Below are 16,683 nucleotides of genomic sequence, written 5' to 3' on the forward strand. Positions count from 1 at the left end.
CCCAATCGACTGGCCAAGGTGTGCCAGCCAAGCATTGTGTGAGACGTCAAGTAAACTGGCGAAGTTCATCCAGGTGAAGACTATGGTCCATGAAATCAGCTATGGTTGATCCAACCTTCTAGATCTACTATATATCAGCCAGCGTAGAAGAAGGGAGGAGACAGGTTAATGACGATTGCGAAAACAAAGACTATGCAAAGAAAGAAGATTTAAGTACATTATAATGGGGTACGATGGCAGGGGCCAGGAGCGAGAGTTTGAGTTTGTCCAAAACTGCAACACTGCTTGGGTTTCACACTCTGCAGTGTCCGGTGTGTAGCGCGGTGTGTATTTACACTGATGAGTGGTGTAGGATGGGGAGATAATCACAAGTCCATGCATCCATGCTGGCTGCTGTCAGTGGTGGTGTGATGATGTGGGATGGGCTTTCGTGGCACACATTTGGCCCCTTGGTAAAAGTGTAACTCTTAACGCCACAGGATATCCGAACTGCGTGCCAATCAAGTGCATCCCTTCATGCCAGTGGTGCCTCCCATCTGTGAATTTTTTTTTAAAATTTTTTCAAGAGGATGATTCCCGATGCCACGAGGCTTGGATTATCCAGGAATGATTCCACATGACATATTCCAACATGACAACGAATTCATCCTAATGGGTTGATGTGCCCAGTCGCCAGATCCCACTCCAATTAAACAAACGTAGGAAGCAATTTAACCAACTATTCAGATAGAGATCCACCTGCAACACAGAGTGTTGGAGCTGGCGAGAATCAGCAGCCCTGTCGAAAAGAAGTTGTTGGGTCAATTCAGCGTTGAATGAATTGATATTAATAATGAAAATAATAACAATGAAATGAAATGAAACTGAAAATGCACCAAGGAAGCATTAGAAGTCATGACAAACTCCCAAACATGTGAAATTAATGTGCAAGAAAAGATATATCCTTGGTGTGTGTGTGTGTGTGTGTGTGTGTGTGTGTGTGTGTGTGTGTGTGTGCATGTACTGAACTGTGACTCAGTACGTGAGTTTAGCTGAGTCTATGTGAAGAGAGAGAAGTGCGGGCATGACAGTTTGTCATGAGAGAGGCAGAGTGGTGAGTCAGCCTGGGAGGAAGGGACCAGTACCGTCTGCCAGCAGGAAATCTAATGGGTGTCTGGAGCACCTAAAGTGATGAAGCAACAAACTTAAGTCTTATTGTGTGCATGTGTGGTTTTTTCTGCATGTGTGTGTGTTTTGTCTTTTTGTTTTTTACTGCTGCTTTGAAAAGCAGCAGTAAAACTTTTTTCACAAGTACTGAGAAATTACAATTACGTCCTAAACAAGGAATACACCACGACTAATGATGATTATAATAATAAAATGATGATAACTTGTGTCCATGCATGTGTTCATACATGCATGTGTGTTTATAGGTGTGTGGCGTAATCAGTGGAAGAAACCTACATGTCTAACAAGGTTAATGATGCATTCCTCTTGCCCCGAGGCCCACAGATGTGCAGCAAAAGGCAGCTGGACTTCAGCTGAGATGGCACAATCACAGAGTCCCAAAAAGTCAACCTCTCTCTCTCTCGCTCTCTCTCGCTGTCTCTCTCTCTCTCTCGCTCTCTGTGTGTCTGCTTCTCTCTCTTTAATCCAACTTGGAGGCTGCATCTGCTGAAATGGCGCTCCTCCATGTGGCAGCTGTGTAAATCTTTTCAGATCATGTTTAAGTTGACTCAAAGTTTAGAGGAAGTGCAGAGGTGTCGAGCAAATGCACAAATTACCATGAGAAAGTGGAAAGGAGGAAGGCAGGTGGATTGGCAGAGACGAACTGCAGTGGGAAGTGGAGCAAGCAGGAGAGCGAGAGAGAGAGATAGGAGGAAGGAAGGAAGCGAGAGTGGCTTAGAGCAATCCCAAAAAGGAGAACGGGAGCGCTTTAGGTCTCGGGGGAATTTGAAAGCCGCAGAAATCCAGTTGCGGATATTAAGAGGCTTAATCTAAGAGCTTGCTGAGGCTGAATTTTGCTGTGTGGGCCCCATCAGTATCATCCTTGACAGAGGTTAGAGAAGAAACAGGGAGGGGGTTAAGGAGGAGAAGAAGAGGAGGCAGATGGAAGCGGTGACTGGGATAGGGAGCCGCGCATGTCATAATGACAGCCTGATATCCCTTTATAGGAGAATTAAATATTGACTTAGTATGCAGGTGTGTGTGTGTGTGCGCGCGTGTGCGCGCGCGTGTGTGCATGCTGTATGCACTTTCCCAAGTGCTCTTAAGAGACTAACTCTGTCCTTAAGCTCGACTGAGAATCCATTTAAACAGAAGGTTGGATACAGTCAGAGCCAGGGAGACGTGTCAGACATGAGTAGTGGAATCAGAGTCTATGATTCATTCATTCCCCAATTAGACATAACTAAGTGATCCAACTCAAGTGTGCTAGCTAGGATGACACAGAGCAACGCATGCTGAGACAAAACTCATTATCATCAAGCTGCAGATTTCTCCCGGGAGAGGATAGAAGAAGAAAAGAGCAGAGAGGAGACTGGCAGGCAGGTGGATGAGAGGGATCCCCTGCTGCCTCCGGAGCATTCGTTTCTTCTTTTCCCGTTCCTTTGCTTCATTCGATTTGCTTTAGTATAACAAAACGCCTCAGTGCCGAAGAGAAGTACGTAAGGCTCACAAACCCTCAATATCGCAGTGCTTTTGCGCGGCAGTGTCATCACACTTTGGCACTTCAGATTTGACAAGTTGTCAACAAAACCAGAGTGTCTGTCCACAACCATCCATCAATTGTCTTTGATGGCCAAAATGCTATGTGCTTTTCAGAGATTTGTGATCGTGTGCCGCTCTCGGGTGCCCCACAGTTTCCGTCTGCACCGTCTGCAGGGGAAGTGTCGAAAAAGCCAGCAGCCTATGCAAAGCAGTTATGGTTTATTGTACTTTCACTGTGGGGCAACCAGTGCACCATGTACGGATGAGCAAAACAATGAATGTTTGTTTTTACACTCTTTTTCTACCTCTCCCACTCTCCCTCTCTCTCTCGCTCTCTATCTGTCCTATCTGCTAGGAGGTATAAACCGGGCAGGGGCAGCAGTGCCAACGTTCTTGCGGACCCCCACGGTGATCCAGCCCCACCTGGACATGAAGCCATTCCTGCAGTTTCCCATGGAGACCGCCCCACCACCACACAGCATGGGCCTCTTCCACAACTTTAACACAGTGAGTTAACACACACACACACACACACACACACACACACACACACACACACTCATGCAAACATTTACTGCAGTCATTGGGGGGGGGGGGGATAAGGAGGATGTCGGTGCAGTAGAGCTTAAAGACACAGCAGAGTGCCTCGACTAAGTAAACAGACACAGGGATTTTCAGAGTTCTCATGGTGGTCACGTTCTTAAAAAAGACTTTCCCTGAGACCCAAGCTGTGTGTCGGGCATTGTATCGGCTAATCTAGCATATACTCACTTACCGTCAAGTGCTGCAGATTGAAGTTGTTTTTCCATTCAGAGTTTTGTAAGATTTCATGAACGTGGCAACACAACAGAAGGATACTATTGGCAGAATGAAATGAAATTTTGTTTGAAACTGTACGAAGCGAGAGGTTGAGACAGGAAATGCGTTGGCCATCAACTTCACTGTTTTAATTTGTGCTTCCTGGTGCAGTCTGTGAAAGGCGCTGTGCTGCTGTGCATCCAAAACGCATGTTGGAAACGGCAGAAAGTGGCGCGTGTGTGCGAGATACCTGTGCAGACTATCTGGTGAGACACATATGCCGCTGCCCTGAACTACACATTTTCTCCATTATTCAAATCAAAGCAGCGGCAGATGAAGGGGAGGTTTGAAGGCCATGGTCGTGCCCAATACTTCAAACCCTAGAAATTGTGTTTGATGTGCTATTTGGCTTCCGGGCGCTGGAGTCCTCCTGCGTCCCCATACTGTGATTAACATCTGTACATTTATATTCCACCGTGGGGACATTTACAATTTACCCGTCTCAGCATAATATGCCAAGCGCTTCCCCGGACTCCATTAAGGAGGGAGTAAACTCATTTCTAGTCAGCAGTATGTAAAAACATCTTAACACGTATAGGGGGCGATGCTATTTCTGGAGCACATGCCTGTGACATTTACTCCATATGTGTGTAGATGTTTGGGTCAGCCCCGTACATTTGGCAGCAATATACCGGGAATGGCATAACGAGGTCTTGTCGCCATGTATTCGGTATGTGCCTTGACTGCGTGTAACACTACAAGGAGAGTAACAGCAAACACCATAGCAGTCCAGAGACTGTTAGCCACAGTTTCACTGTGCAGCCATTTTAATCGTCCCCCATGGGCCATAACTGTAAGCACTCTCACTGAGGTTAAATCAAGAATGGACCCAGCAGACGTGCTAGATTAATAGAGTTAGTGTTAGTTTCCACTCGCACATCTGTTATTATAGCCCTGAAATCATTCTCTCTCTCTCTCTGTGCCTGTCTTACTCAATATCTCCCATCGTCTCACTCTCTTGCCGTCTTTGAGTCGTTTCATCCCCATCTGACGGTTTCATTCACTCCTTTTTTCTCGACGAATGTTCCCCTCACGTATCCCAGCACTCTCCACTCTCCTCCGAAGAGAACCGAGTACGTCTGCAGGTCCACAGGGATGTTGTGAATGTTAATAGCTTGAGCTGCTGCTAGTCACAAAGCAGTGGTGTTTTGCAGCCCTCTGGCCAGGAGATGGGGCCATAGGAGAGGCTCGGAGGACAGACTGACCTCAGCGCCGATGCGTACAGGGACACACTTTACAGGATTTACTGCATTCTGTGCAGTAGAAATAAAACACAGAGTGACTGACACACCAGGACGATTCACTCGCACGGGTGCGAAATGGGTTTTTAAACGAGACAAAGAAGGGAGAGGAGGATTTGGGGGTCTATATAGTACATGTTGCAACAGTTGTGTAAGAAAATCTGGCTTTGATTGCTGCACTTTAAGGTCCAGTTGTTGACAGTGATCATGTGTTTCAGTTAAAGTGAAAGCCCCTGCCTTTAGCTGTTTACATGGACATGTGTTTAAAGTTGTTGAGTCATTTAGTCAATTTATATTGAATTACCTAAAGTGAAATGAATGTTTTGTAGCTTTGTTTTTATTGCACATGAGGTTTTTAGGAAGATAAATGTGTGCACAATGAAGGATATTCATGTTCTGCTTTGGTCAAACCCTGATGAGTCACTTTGTGTTTGATCATAATATATTACTTTTCTTGGACTACGAAAAAGCATGCCAAACGTACCAATAATGCCACCTATTTTCATGTGGTTTTACCTTTTTTCGGAAATTTTCCAAAAGCAAGTGTTACGATTTTGAAATATGATGAATATCCCAATATAAATTCAGTTGATTTGAGAAAATTCTGCAAAGCAAACGATTTGCATAAGCAATAAAATGAATTAAGCCTCATCAGTGACAGATCTTTTTCACTCGTTTTCAGTAAAATTCCCCGGGTGCTGCATGGTGGCTGCCCACTGCTGCTAGCTACACAGCTAGGATGGGTTAAATGCAGAGCACACTTTCCCTACGGGGATCAATAAAGTATCTCAAAATCACAATAAAAAAAAAAAACCATTATCATTTGTGTGCTGTTCATTTACAGCACTTCATTTGACTGAATGAACGCAAAGTGTAAGCAGGATTAATTTACTATAGTTGGATCAAAGTCCATTGTTTTTGATTATTGTTCCTTACTTATGTGTGTCTGAACAACATATTGATAGTAAAATAAAGTCATGTGCACTATTTCAACAAAGGCACCTTATTACAGCATTAATTAAATCAGGTCCCTGTACAACAGAGTGGCGCTTTCAAACTAAGCTGGCCACCAGCTAATTCTGTTATTCTCTCATCCTCTATTTACAAGTCATCTGTGCTGAGTTTGTACAGTCTTAATGAGACCGTACTCCAAGTTGAGTGTTATCCACCCCATAGCAGAGAAATGGCCTCTCCCCAAGCCCTATACAGTTTTAATGGCTCTCTAATGTGATTTGTCCTCTACCTGCCTGTCTGGCCCAATGTGCCTTTAGACAGTGACGAGGCTGAATAATTTATCTGTAGCAGCTGGTCTCAGTATGGAGATGCACATGCACGCATGCACACACACACACGCACACACTTACAAACATGCATGCACGTGCACGCACATGTGCATGCACTTGTGAGCCGAGACACCTGCCTCAACATGGACTCGCTCTGCCTGCAAAGTCAGGAATTTCCAATGAAGGTGTCTAATCATGCGAAGCAGTGCGCAGACTTGTTGAAGCTCACCTGCTGCAGCGCCCTCCCCTCCCTCCTCCCCTCCCTCCCTGTGCATTTGCAGAGGTCTCTCCTTCGCTCTGGGCCTGCATCTCCTATAACATTAAGTTTGCCGCGTCTGTTTTGAGGTTTAACAAGCTTTTAAAGTCCCATCTTTGTGGCATTTAATTTAATGTGTTGTCCCCCCCCCAGTACTTTTTGTATTATATATTTGCCATTTTTATTTTGTCTTTATACATTTTATAAATCAGCTCGTTTCCCATTTATTTTGATTTGTGCACAGTGCCTTGTGTAGCTGCTGCTTTGAAAGGCACACTATAAATAACGGCTGACTTACTTGCTTAATGACCCTCTCCAAGCAGGTTTTTTCAATGGCCTTGGGGGTCCTAATCAGCAGCAGTTTACCTTTTTTCTTCTTTTCTTTTCTATTGTTTTCTGTGGTTTTTATTAATGCAATTATCTTCCAAGACAAATCTCCCGCTAGTTGTCAGGGGAAACACCAACCGCCATGGACCTTCTGAGAGCCTCCACGGGTTTTAACAGGCGGAGCGGTGTAATACTTACAGAGATGAATATGATAGCCCATTAGGGTGTGTTTTGCTTTGCACAGTCACACGTGGGTCTACATCACTTCTGATGTGTCTGTGTAATGAGGTCTTGCAGAAAGTGCTCACCCATGTGCATGTGATTGAACAGTTGGTGGTCAGTGTAACGTGAGGTCAGACAGGGATGGCATACAGTTGATGCGTGTGTATTTTTGTATGTTAGTGTGTTAGTATGCTAGTGTGCACGCGCCTGTGTGTGTGTGTCTGTGTGTGTGTGTGTTAGTGTACGGTTGAGCATGTGGGTTATGGTTTGGGGGGAATGCGGTTTTGAGTTTGTGGTTGGGGGGCAAAACTTCTGCTAAGCTTAGGATGACATTTGATAGATGATGAGAACCGAGGGAGGGAAGAAGGGAGGGTTGGGAGAAGGGGAGGAGAAGAGAGGAGAAGAGAGCATGACACACAACACCGGCTGCATCTGGACGGATTGTTTGAGTATGCATGAAAAAGAGGGAGAGGGGGAGGAGAAAAGTGGGAGCATACAGTGAGGGAAAAGTACTACAGGGAAGCGTGAGAGAGGGAAAAGAAAGAAGAGCGGAGAACAAAGGAGAGGAGGCTGAGCAGAAGAGACAGGCACTTGTTAGGTGATGTGTCAGTGAAGAAGGAGAGCGAGAGAGAGATTTTGGAGAAAACCCTCACGGCAAACACTTACTTCTCTTGGCAGCAACTTAGACACGAGGAGGGGCAGAGACAGACCCGAAAGGAGGAAAGCAAACAGAAAACTTAGCCGGCAATGCATCACTAGGCACCAGTCCCATTGTAGTTTGTATTTGGCATCGATAGCTAACCAGGAGTCTGAATGAGTGAAGACAGAATGCCACACGCTCTCACCCTCACACACGCCGAGACCCAAACACACACCACAGCTAGCAGCACACACACAGGAGGACCAATGCAGCTCCAAGCCCCAGCAGACCCAGAGGAGAAGAGGGTGAGTACTTAAACACAAACATTAGCGTTGGACACGTTCAGAGAACTGGAGCCGGGGGGAGACCTATTCACATTAGGCACTCCTCTGTGCCTCAAACTGGGCCCAACTTGAAAGTAAAACTTGTTTTTTTTTTTTACTATTTATTATTATTATTATTTTTTTATTTGGCATGCCTCAAAATTGACTGTCTCTGCCAGAAAAGTCCTTCTGAAAGTCGCAGCAGCGCGTTCTTGACCGCTGGAATTCAACACTCCCCAACAGTTCATCGTGGTGCATTGATCGAAACACACTATGGAGAGAGGGGAGGGGCAAAGAGTGATTGCGGGGGGGGGGGTACAATAGAGAAATAGATAGAAAATAAAGGAGTGTATTGTAATGTTCAGAGATGTATGGCTGGACAGACATGTCACTGTTGGGGACTAGAGCCAGTTTCAGAGTTTGCCCTGCATTAACAAAAGCCATTTCAGCATTAAGATATTGATGGCCTATGGAAATGCTGTTATGGCCCCCGCAGGATGCTAAAAATCAATAGGCTCTGTGGTTTACTTTCACCAGCCAGGTTCCTTACCATATTCAAATAGGAATTCCTAAATCACGTCTCTAGAGAGCGCTCTCATTTCAGGCCGAAAGGCTTTTTTTTATGACATTTGGATGAGGCATGTTGAGCAGGCACTTGGCTGCTGGATAGTGCTTTTCAACAACTGAGTTGACTAGCGGGGTCATAACAGACCTCCACCCAGAACACTGGGTGGAGGTCTCCAGTGACTCACTGTACATTACTCCACTAGTGGCTAGTGGGTCAGTGGTCATTAATGTGTCATATACATACATACGTGTGTGTGTGTGTGTGTGTGTGTGTGTGTGTGTGTGTGTGTGTGTGTGTTTGTGTGTGTGCGTGCGCAGCAGGGTGGGTAGGAGGGGAGGTAATGGCTTGGACACCATTCAGTTATGCTGGATGTAGATTTAGCAACATTTACAGTTGCTATGATTTCATCTGTTCGTCAGAGGAATAAACGGAAAACCCCACAGTTGACTGATGAAATATGTTACTTTTGTAGGATTTATCACGGGGCCCAGCTTGCTGTTGCAGACTCACTGCTTAGCGATTCATGCCGTTTCGATAGCTATAATCTGCTGACGTCATTGCTCAATATCCTTTCCTCCTCCCTTCATCACAGCAATAGCAGCGAAGGCTAGTCTATAACAAGGTGGAAAGGATCAGTTTTTTCTTTTGGGGGGGGGGGGTTGTGGAAGTCAGAGTGCAGGGAAGACAGCCAAATGAGATAAGAATGTGAGATGTGAGGATGTCCGGCCGAGGTCTCTTGCCTGAGAACAGGCCCTTTCTCTCTTTCTCACTCATTTTTTCCCTCTGTCTTACTTTTCTCTTTCTCCCTTTGTTTAATTTTGTCTGTCTGTTTCTCTCTCGGTCTCTCTATTCTAGATGAAAGAGTATCTGCCTCATCCTGTACCCAAGACAGCTGGCTTGCCCCCCATCATGCCCCCCCATCTCTCTCTCTCTCTCTCCTCTTCTTACTTTCTCTCTGCTTGCCCTGTTTTCTTGGGGTTGCCAAGTAACAAGCCCTGTGTAGAATTTCAAAATGTTTTTGTTTGACATACGAAAATATTCATTTCAGCCTCTCCCTCCCCTCTGTCACTCTACAGGCCAAAATCCTGAGCCATTTTCATATTAGATGAGACTGTAGCTGCTGGTGCAAGGTAGCTAGAGGGAAAGTTTGATGATTAGCCAAATTAAACTCAGTGATGAGCCAAATGGACTAATTTAGGCTCTGTCAGGTTCTTGGAATCAACAGGGTCGAATCAGAAATGGTGTGTCTTCTGGAAAATTCCTTCACTGCCTTACCAATACAAGGAAAATGTTTTTTTGAAGCCCCAAGCAGTAATTTACCGCATTGGTTAGTGCACAAAACTTACAGAATCAAAACAGATTTGTCCATCAGGCCAGGACACTTGCTTGGGGAGTTCCTGTTTTATGTCACATAAGCTTTTATTTTGCCTGGCCGAGCTGTCTGCCAATGCTTGCACATGCTAGACGAAGTGCCAGACAATTGTCTCTGGTGGAACTCTACACCAGCCATGGGCTCCAGGCTAATGCTAATGTCAATTAGCCATGATCGCTAGATAAATTCTACTTCAGACATAGACAGATAATAGTGTGGAGACTGTTCAGGTCAGTGTAAGCTGGATTTCCCAGGTCTTTTTGTCTGGGACTATGTTTAAATGTGGGTACTTAGCCACTAACACACTAGCGAGCTGCTAAAGCGAGATGGTTAAATTTATACGAGGTGCTTAACATCCCCCAGTGATGGACATCCCAGCTGAAACAATTAGTACCAGGCTAGCATGAAGCTATTGTAACAACCTGATTTGAATCATAAGTAAGGCTTTAATAGGCTGTATGCAATGTGTGTGATTCCCAGTTGTAGCAACACTCTTTCAACACTCAAGACCACTGGCTGCTAAACACACGTGTAGCCATTCTGACACTGTTAAGCACACAAAAATTGTTGAAAAAAACATTAACTGCATTCAACTAGTCAAATTATTGCATTCCGCTGGCAGATTTATTCAATTATTTTGAGAAGAATGTTATTTTAAGGGTGAATATGAGACAAAATGACTACATACATTTTTTGCTGGAGTCAGTGAGTTTGCTCTCTGTGCACAGATGTGTATGGTAATTTGATTTCTTTTGGGCAGTAAAATGGTGGACCACTGGTGGTCCTGGCGGTACATGTGATCTGTGGCCTCTCTACTAACCACTGGCCTCTACCATCTGGTATAGGGGGCATATTGCATTCAACCCCTATCAATATGATTGACTGGCCTGTCTACTCCAACCACTGGGACTCTTGAGTGTAAAAAACTATACTGAAGGAGAACTTTCTCACATATTTCTCTTATCTCCTTTTTTCTGTTTGTCTTTGTCTGCCTCCCCCCCTCCCTTTCTCTCTCTCTCTCTTGTGCTGTCTTTCTCGCTGTCAGATGGACCCGGTGCAGAAGGCGGTGATCAATCACACCTTTGGAGTTCCACTGGTTAAAACTAAGCGACCAGTCATCTCCTGTAACGTCTGCCAAATCCGCTTCAACTCCGAGGTACAGTAATAGACTCCAGTGCAACCAAACATAGTGCACACGTGTGTGTGTGTGTGTGTGTGTGTGTGCTCTCTCTATCTCCGTCTTCCACATACACTAAATACCAACACAAGTACAAATTCACACACATACACCGTGCACCCAGGAGACTTATCCAAAAAGAATGTCTGTCCTGTTTGTTGTTGTGCATCCTCCCCGCACCGCATATCGATAGAGAGGACATGTTTGGTACATTTTGTTTGGGTTATGTTTTGGCAGTTGAGCCGTCGCTGGAATTTTAGGAGAGCAAAGTTAGGGGTTCATAGAGGCACTAAGCTCTGGAGCAGTGGGCTTCGAGTGCCAGTGGAGACGCCCAGAGCGTGAAATTGGATTTTCTCCCCCATTTTCAAAGGGATTTTCTCTTGCCAATCAACATCAAAACAGCTTGATTAGGATCTTGCACATGTTGAAAGTCAATTTCGCATTAGCATCCTGTGAAGTTAAAATCTCCCCACATGTATGTGGCAAAGCTGCATTTTCCTGTTTTTGTACCACTTGATCATTCCACTTGCACAGCTTCAGCTCTTTGTCCATATGGTGTGGTTTATATTTCTAAACTCATAATGGGAGTTTAATTGCAATGACAAGTTTAGTAAATTTCAAATGACACATGAAGGAAAACAGCTATTGAGTTGTGAAGCAGTACTTAATGTGGAGTGTAAACGATCCACTCAGTGTTCGCTAGATGCCTCGGTCCGATAGGATAGGCAAATCACAGTATCATTGCCGGATCTCATAGTTATTCTTTCATGCAGTGTATAATTTGGCTGTGATGGTCTGTATTTTTGAGACACAAACTTCAGAGCCAGGGCAGTCTATTCCCCATAGCACACGATACAAGGGAGTGGACCTGAGCTATATATACCCACTTGGACCTACAATCATGGCTTCCACGTGGTCAGGGATCTGCAAGGCTGTAATCTTGGGCCTCAATGCTGCCAATGTTTCTGTCTGTATGTTTTCAAAAGCAACAGGAAACAGTGTGACAGGGATGTTTATATTATGAAATACTGTAGGAAACGTGATGCATCTTCTCATATAGTGACTAGCTTAGTAATAATAAACCCTGCTGGAGAAAATTACGATATAATCAAATGTAAAACTTTGAATACATTTCGATAATAACGCCAGCCTTTGACTTGTGCACAGAAGATATATAGATTTACAGTGGTAGATTGTGGCTAAACAACGAAATATATCAGACACGTACAATGTAGGGTATATTTTTGACATCGTATTCAGCCAAATATTTACCTTAAGACTAGAAAGCTTAGCTTGTCAGTGGGAGCTTTTCTAACACATGAAAACATATGCCGAGAGGGGCGAGGAATACTGCTCGTAACCTAGAACGTGACCCTTTTACAAGACACATAAGCATATGTGTAAATATTGATGCAGTCCAGCCAATTAGAGCTAAGCGCTGTACCTCGCAGGGAACTGTCAGTGACCCAAACAGCTGGGACATTCTGAAATGGACCCTGAGATGGGCGGTTTTCTGGTCTACTTTGCTGCCTCCAACCCCCTCCCCCCCTTACACAGACAATAAGCTCCTCCACTGCGGCGTCCCAACAAGACATTGGTTTACTGCACAAGTGACTCAAGGCTTAGGTTTCATAAGAACCTACTTCCCTCAATCAAGCTCCTTTTGTGTGTGAGTGGTATGCGCATACGCACACATTCATGTGGACGCAACAGTTTACAATGGAGGGAGGATTTGCTGCATGGCTCTGATGGCTCATACGACAGGTGCTCTTTAGCGGGGCGAATGAAAGTACAAGAAACTAAATCCAGGAATCCAAAGGAGTTGAATCAAGTGCAACTGGACTTGGTATATATCCGTGAAGACGTTTCGCCTCTCATCCAAGAGGCTTCCTCAATTCGTGCCTTTCTGACTAGACCAAGCTAGTCTGACTGGCTGGTGATGAGACTCAGTATTTATCCTCTAGGAGTCGTTGCCAGAGCTATTGATATGCGTGGCTCTTTGTGATCAGATGTTTACCAAAATCCAGGAAGTCTTGCTTGATATTAGGCCTTAAGTAGCACAGACAACCATGGAGAAAAGCTAAGGCACTCCGTCTTCAGGTGAAGTAATACTGTGAATGTATTCTTCAAGCATAGAGGCAGCCAAGCAGAACAACACGTATCAAGTCTTCATCTGACATAATCAGTAGGAATAATATATACCAGCCAACACATAAGGCCTTGTGTATATAACCAATAGAGGGCGCTAAAACAATAGCATGGGCCCCATACATACTACATACATACATACTACATACATACATACATAAATGCCAAAAAAAAAAGAATATACAATAAGACATAATAACATTAAGTGATTTACATTAAGTGAAAATATATTAAATCCTGAAAATACCCAACAGTCACTGATAAGCAATAACATTCATATGGACACATTTGTGTGTTAAGGTTAGGTGAGATCTGCAACAGTCCTTTGAATCCTGCCTCCATGGAGCAGGTGACAGACAGAAGACTGACACACACACACACACACACACACACACACACACACCCACCCACAGATACATACAAGGACCCAGTTGCTCTCAAGCATGTGTGACTACACCTCCGCTCTGCTGTCATGGCCACTTCCACTGCAAACAAGAATAAACACATACTGCAGCATATCAATAATGTCACATATGTATATAGCAAACTCTAGATAAGCAGTTTTAACCTACAAAATTAGACTTGAGAAAACCTCTTCCTCACGTGACAGCAGAAATGACTTCATCAGGCAAAGGCACTGCCGATGGAAACTAGCCTATTAGCTAACTCGGGTACATTTACATTTCTTTTGAATGTTGATTAATGTACATTGTCCCTTCCAAAACAAACGTTTAAACTAAACTAAGCCACACTTTTCCTGTTTTAGATTTGGTCAGGAAGGTCAGGATAAAGCTTTCATGGCTGAAAACACAGTTGGATACATCCCAGGCTCCTGTTTTTCATTTCCTCGAACATAACATAATATAACCTTGACAGTGACATTTTGCTGTCATCATCTGCCATCTGTGAGTTGATTTGATTACACAGGCTAAAGGAAGCTCTGAGGGTATGCCAGATCATCATCAATGTATCTCTCCTCAGACGACCCAGTCCTCCCATTTTGCACCCACTCCTCACTCCATTCATTTCAGGTGTTATTTTGCCATCATACATTTCCAACACAATACAGCTTTCTCTCTAATTCTCTTGGAATTTCTCTCTCTCTCTGTTTCTCACTTTTCCTATCTCTCCACCAGTCCCTCTCTGTCTCTTTCTATCGGCCTCTGTCCCTCATGCTGCATTATTTACAATGTAGAAAAGCCTCAAATTGGCTGCCACTACTTATTATAAGATGCATTCGTCAAGGGCATGGATTAGACTGGCTCTCACAGCCGCAGTGCATCTTGGGATGCAGTGAGAGAAGCGGGGAGGGACAGGGGGGTGGAGGAGCGAGGGGGAAAGAATGTGGGGCTGCTTTACCCCTGATGTCACTGCGTCTCGTGGGGGTGTAAGGTGCTAAAGGGTAAAATGTGTTGAATAACCTTGGTTGGTGTGCTGCATTAGTGACATCACAGGCTCCGTCTCGCTGCATTAGCCGATGTCACTGCTGCTGCAGCAAGGCTAGACGGATGCACCCCCCCTCCCCTTCCTCCTTTTTCTCTCTCCTTCACTGCTTCTCCCTCACTCACCGGTTTTTTTCCCTCCCTCTCTCTCCTCCTACTCACTCACCGTCACAGTCCCTCTCTTATTCCCCCCCCCCCCTTTCTTGCTGGTTTATCTGGAGCAGCAGTTGTGGTCTTTTGTAGCATCCTGGCACTCTTTTTAGAAGGAGAGTCATGCAGGAGGAAACTTGTACAATGTGTACCCTCCTTATAATGAAACGCATACAGCACTTGATCCTCTCTGTGATTTCCGTTTCTTTTCGTATCATTCCCATTTCCCCTTTTCCAGTTCTTCACATCATTTTAACTTGCCCTGTAGTTCTGTTGCAGGGCAGCATGCCTCCTCCACCCTCTCTTCTCTATTTCCAGTGCCTTCCTTTTACACCTAAGTGCTTGGCAGTTGATCTCCTGGCTTGGCAGTGGAGGTTAAGAATGCCATTCTGGTCGCTTTCCCTTAGAGCTCCCCACACCACCGCCCTCCTTCCCCAACGCGCCCATCAATTCCCTGTATTCCCCATTTCATCTCACCGAGATCACTTCTCTTAAAACATAATCCCTCCCTCCCCACCTCCACCAGCACCTCCACCCCAACCCCACCATCACTCATCCACACTCATCCACACTCATCCACACACACACACACACATACCTTGATCTACAGGCTTTGGCCTGGCAGCTTCTTAAGACCCCTGTCAAAGGGTACAGTTACAGATCAGATGCTAAATCCAGAGCCCAGACTTTCATCACCAATTAAAACCGCCACGTGGCTTTGTAGACTCCAGGTCATGTCTTCTCCTGCGTACCAGACCAGGACAGCCTTAGAGCACACAGATACATGCAGGCATTACTATTCACCATCCACCTCCCTTGCCAAGTCAGTCTATCTTCAGAAACGAGCCTCTAGTTTGTTTAAGGCATTCAGCCCAAGAAATTATTTCAGACATTTCAGCACCTGTGACTAACTGTCAGCAGACTCCAAGATCATCTCTCTGCCCAGCAATAGACTTGAATCCAGCTTCTTAATAATTATCTTGATCATGGTTCCCTTGGTGGAAATATGATTTGGCCTACTAAACATGCTTCTGGATATACATAAGGACCTTTAGGCAAGCTATTTTGAGGCTTTCTAATGATGTAGTTCAACAGCGACACTAGTTTATCAACACACTATGTTTGTTATTATGTCTGGCTATGTGTGGTTGAGAGAAAGCAAGAAAATGTGTGAGAAAAAGGAAGAAAAGAAAAACAGATGGCTTACGAGAAAAACACAAATGCCTATCTCTGTTTGTGTGTGTGTGTGTGTGTGTGTGTGTGTGTGTGCGTGCGTGCGTGCGTGCGTGCGTGCGTGCGTGCGTGCATGCAGTGGCATTTCTGGCCATTCTGGCGCCCTAGGCAAGATCTCCAACCCCCCCTCAAAAAATAGCGCCATCTTCAGGGGAAATAACCTTTCTAGCTTAGCTTAGCTTTTCTAGTTCTAGCTTAACTAGGTAGCTAGCTTAGCACACTACATTTCAAATAGCTAAAACCAGAGACAGACAGGTGCTTTTAAAAATGCGCATTAAAAACATACCTCTATACCAGCAATATTCAGACTTGGCCAGCTCAGAAGCCACATTGACAATTTTTTTTGGTTTTTTTGGAAAGAGCCACTTTATAAAAATATTCCTCCTCACCCAACCTTCGTAGGGTCATAGGTTGCTCTTACTGGGAAATTGAATTAATAATGTTACTGCTAGAAACTGTGAATCGTGCTTTGATGGAATGCACCAATTATCATACAGAGAGAAGCCACATGAAAGTAGAGCTGTCAGAAATTGGAGTTTTAGATCATTCATTGAAATCAATATTCAGCATGGAACATTGTGAAACAATAAGAACTGTTATTAATTTTCTCCATGGCACTGGACTCAGTGGAGTTCTACAAATGAACTGTGGAGGGCAGCAGTACACCTTTGCTGCGTATAGTCTACAGCAAATAGATCAGAAGAAGAAGGTTACCGCTGCAAGTGTCTCAGACAATTATATCTGGTGAAATATTT

At 44.6% G+C, this 16,683-nt stretch overlaps 1 protein-coding gene across 3 annotated transcripts in view; it reads left to right on the plus strand.

Annotated features, from left to right (window-relative positions):
• The first annotated feature begins 3,102 nt into the window (after positions 1-3,102).
• znf385a (zinc finger protein 385A) overlaps positions 3,103-16,683 on the plus strand; it is a 36,582-nt gene continuing 23,001 nt past the window's right edge. For all 3 annotated transcript variants that reach the window (XM_056274759.1, XM_056274757.1, XM_056274758.1), the window contains exons 1-2: positions 3,103-3,195; positions 10,824-10,934. In XM_056274759.1, the coding sequence (XP_056130734.1) occupies positions 3,118-3,195; positions 10,824-10,934 (189 nt within the window). In that variant the 5' untranslated portion in view covers positions 3,103-3,117. The remainder of the gene's footprint in view (positions 3,196-10,823; positions 10,935-16,683) is intronic.

Source organism: Lampris incognitus, chromosome 2 (genome assembly GCF_029633865.1).
Source record: "Lampris incognitus isolate fLamInc1 chromosome 2, fLamInc1.hap2, whole genome shotgun sequence".
In the NCBI taxonomy this organism is placed as follows: domain Eukaryota; kingdom Metazoa; phylum Chordata; class Actinopteri; order Lampriformes; family Lampridae; genus Lampris; species Lampris incognitus.